The sequence below is a fragment of the Sinocyclocheilus rhinocerous genome, unplaced genomic scaffold (assembly GCF_001515625.1).
Source record: "Sinocyclocheilus rhinocerous isolate Xijiao unplaced genomic scaffold, SAMN03320098_v1.1 scaffold1022, whole genome shotgun sequence".
NCBI classification, from domain to species: Eukaryota; Metazoa; Chordata; class Actinopteri; order Cypriniformes; family Cyprinidae; genus Sinocyclocheilus; species Sinocyclocheilus rhinocerous.
In genome coordinates, this window is record NW_015656677.1 from 957,116 (window position 1) to 961,091 (window position 3,976).

Consider the following 3,976-nt stretch of genomic DNA (forward strand, 5'->3'; position numbering starts at 1 on the left):
ATCTCTACTGCGCAGACTCTGGCTCCAAACGAATCTCTACTGCGCAGACTCTGGCTCCAAACGTATCTCTACTGCGCAGACTCTGGCTCCAAACGAATCTCTACTGCGCAGACTCTGGCTCCAAACGTATCTCTACTGCGCAGACTCTGGCTCCAAACGTATCTCTACTGCCCAGACTCTGGCTCCAAATGACATTATTTACTCAAGATGGCACCGGCCATACTGAGATGCTTTGGCTTCACTTTTCTATAGTGGAAGGAAGTGAAGACGCGTCGTCCATCTTTTTTTACAGTCTATGGTTATAACTCACCATAATTGTGATTATTCGTACAAAGACGCAGACAAATTCGCCAACACACCTGGGTCACATTGTCATCATCTGCACTGTTGTATCGGGCCACATCAGGAGACACTTTACACTTGGACTCGACGAAGCGCAGCTGGGTATCAGGAGCGCTGAAGCTGTTGGGGAAGTAGTTAGGAGCTCCCCCTGCAGGACAGGAAAGGAACTGCTGTTGTATTTGCCAAACCAATAATTCAACGACCAATGAATTGCAAGCGTTTGGGTCACATGTCCTGATCAGGCATTCCAGACAGATCTCGTCACTTTTAAGAGACTTAGGGCTAGATTTACTAAACAGGGCAAATTAGCGGTAGAGCGCAATTCCATAAACGCGCAGATGGGAGGGGAAAATTCTGCATGTGATTTACTGACAATGCGCGTCTTTAGTAAATCCTACTATTTTAACGCCAAAAGATGGTTTGCGCTGGTGCAAGCTGTTAGTAAATCTGGCCCTAATACTATTTCTTACTCAAAACCAAACCCAATATGTGACATTCCGTCTTGTTCTGCAGTGTTTGTAGTGTGTGTCACTCACCCTGGTTGTCAAACATGCACATGGGTCCGTCTCTCTGGTAGTTTGCCACGCGGGTGCGGTAGGGGCAGTTGACGGACAGCTGGAGGTAATTCGCTCCGAGCCGATGCCTATGTGTGTCTGGATAGGAGAAAAGACGCCCCTGCGGCGACAGAATTTAGTAATTACAGCATTTAGTCATTCTAGTCATTCTTGCGATTAGTTATTAGTCACTGACGCTTTAATCCAAAGTGATTTACAGGACACTTATTACAAGTACGCAGAGCTTAAGTGCTTTGCTCAAAGACATAATAGTGAACAAGCATCCTTTTGTGCATCATAAGCCTGTGCAAAGACGAACTTGTGAAATGTGTCGCTAATGCTAATGCTTAATAGGTTTTGTGACACAGTAGTACAAACATACCTGCAACATCTTGTCCGGGCTGGGCTCAATGCCAGGTGGCATGTTACTGGGATCAAATGCCAGCTGCTCGACCTCAGCGAAATAGTTGATAGGGTTTCGGTTCAACACGAGGCGTCCCACAGGAATCAGAGGGAAGTCTTTATGGGGCCACACCTGAGAGACACAGAGCCAGTCATCGGGATGGACACACCTACATACTCATTCTTTATTAGGACCACTTCATCAAAACTATGAAAGAATGCAAATGGAAGTATGGGAATTGTGTAGTGACCAATTCCAGACATTAGTGTAGTGCACTGGTTCTCAACCAGGAGGCCATGGCCCACATACATACAGTATAATTACATATAATATACATTACATATAATTTATTTTATATTAATGTTCTATTCATCTTAAAATGCTTTTTTTTTAGTACCGGTAATTTTGAGTGTTTTTGCCATTGTATTAGTTTTATTTTTGTGTGTACTAGAGGTACATATCAGCCTAAATAGGAGGGCCTTCAAATATTGTTTTGAACAAAGGGTGCCTTTAAGTCAAAGAGGTTAAGAACCACTAGCGTAGTGTCTTGAGGTGCATTCAGGGATGCGGAAACCTTAGTCAAATCAAACGGATTCCACTGCCAGTTCTCCGCCTGCTCAAAGGTCATGACTTGGATGTAGAGAGTCCAGGATGGGAAGTTGCCATTTGAGATGGCATTGTAAAGGTCTCTGATGGAGTAATCCGGGTCGGTGGATGCCAGACGATCAGCCTCTTCAACTGGCAAATTCTTGATGCCCTGATCAGTCTGAAAGACAAGAACGAGCATTAAAGGTGACATATCATGAAAATCTGACTTTAAAGTGATTTACAGGACACTTATTACAAGTACGCAGAGCTTAAGTGCTCTGCTCAAAGACAAAATAGTGAACAAGCATCCTTTTGTGCATCATAAGCCTGTGCAAAGACGAACTTGTGAAATGTGTTGCTAATGCTAATGCTTAATAGGTTTTGTGGCACAGTAGTACAAACATACCTGCAACATCTTGTCCGGGCTGGGCTCAATGCCAGGTGGCATGTTACTGGGATCAAATGCCAGCTGCTCGACCTCAGCGAAATAGTTGACAGGGTTTCGGTTCAACACGAGGCGTCCCACAGGAATCAGAGGGAAGTCTTTATGGGGCCACACCTGAGAGACACAGAGCCAGTCATCGGGATGGACACACCTACATACTCATTCTTTATTAGGACTACTTCATCAAAACTATGAAAGAATGCAAATGGAAGTATGGGAATTGTGTAGTGACCAATTCCAGACATTAGTGTAGTGCACTGGTTCTCAACCAGGAGGCCATGGCCCACATACATACAGTATAATTACATATAATATACATTACATATAATTTATTTTAGCCTAAATAGGAGGGCCTTCAAATATTGTTTTGAACAAAGGGTGCCTTTAAGTCAAAGAGGTTAAGAACCACTAGCGTAGTGTCTTGAGGTGCATTCTGGGATGCGGAAACCTTAGTCAAATCAAACGGATTCCACTGCCAGTTCTCCGCCTGCTCAAAGGTCATGACTTGGATGTAGAGAGTCCAGGATGGGAAGTTGCCATTTGAGATGGCATTGTAAAGGTCTCTGATGGAGTAATCCGGGTCGGTGGATGCCAGACGATCAGCCTCTTCAACTGGCAAATTCTTGATGCCCTGATCAGTCTGAAAGACAAGAACGAGCATTAAAGGTGACATATCATGAAAATCTGACTTTTCCAGGTTTTAAGTGCTATAATCAGGTCCCCGCTGCATCTACCAACCAAGGAAACGTGAAAAAGATTAACCCAGTAACTTTGTTTAGGTAAGCCTTTTTCTGCAAGCATCTGGAAAAATGAGCGTGTCTGATTTTGCTCCCTTGGTGACGTGGCAAAGGGATCTCATTATAATATTAATCTGTAAGTTTCCACCCACTGCGCCGTCATCTGAAAGCTGAATAAATACGCTTTCCATTGATGTATGGTTTGTTAGGACAATATCTGGCCGAGATACAACTATTTGAAAATCTGGAATCTGAGGGTGCAAAAAAATCTAAATATTGAGAAAATATCCTAATGATTTTTGGCATAAAAAAAAAATCGATAATTTTAACCAATACAATGTATTGTTGGCTATTGCTACAAATATACCGGTGCGACCTATGACTGGTTTTGTGCTCCAGGGTCACAAATAAATGCAGTAAGCTTAAGAGATTTTCAAAAACTAAAAACGTGTTACCTGCTCCTTTGGCGTGCACGACTCTCTCTGGTATCCGCTCTCGGTCGAAATGGGCCATTTCATCAGTAAAAACCACGTCCTGGACCAGCAGTGGTCCACGCGGGCCTGCCGTCATCAGGTTTAACTTGTCCCCTACCGGGACTCCGGCTCCTGTGGTCAGGACATCTGGCCGCTGGGAAAATAAAACTAAATTAGACAGAATAGCAACACAAAATCAAATTAAAATAACATCTAAACAAACCAAATCATTTTATATATTAAACACAAAAAAATATGTATTTAAAAAAGATTATTCAATAGTCAGTCCTTTCAAATCATTTCATAATATTAGTAATATTTTAAATTCTCAAATATTTACTTTATTTTATATTGTCTGAATACATTATAAATATCATTGTGATTATTTGTTATTAAACTAATTTGACAGTGTGACACTGAACTAAACAAATTTG

At 42.2% G+C, this 3,976-nt stretch overlaps 1 protein-coding gene across 1 annotated transcript in view; it reads right to left on the minus strand.

Annotated features, from left to right (window-relative positions):
* The window catches only part of LOC107720804 (catalase-like), a 7,681-nt gene extending 4,664 nt beyond the window's left edge, over positions 1 to 3,017 (minus strand). The window contains exons 1-4 of the mRNA XM_016528636.1: positions 2,781 to 3,017; positions 2,294 to 2,446; positions 879 to 1,017; positions 360 to 490 (exon numbers count right to left, since the gene is read on the minus strand). Of these exons, the coding sequence (XP_016384122.1) occupies positions 360 to 490; positions 879 to 1,017; positions 2,294 to 2,446; positions 2,781 to 3,005 (648 nt within the window). The 5' untranslated portion in view covers positions 3,006 to 3,017. The remainder of the gene's footprint in view (positions 1 to 359; positions 491 to 878; positions 1,018 to 2,293; positions 2,447 to 2,780) is intronic.
* Positions 3,018 to 3,976: the final 959 nt, after the last annotated feature.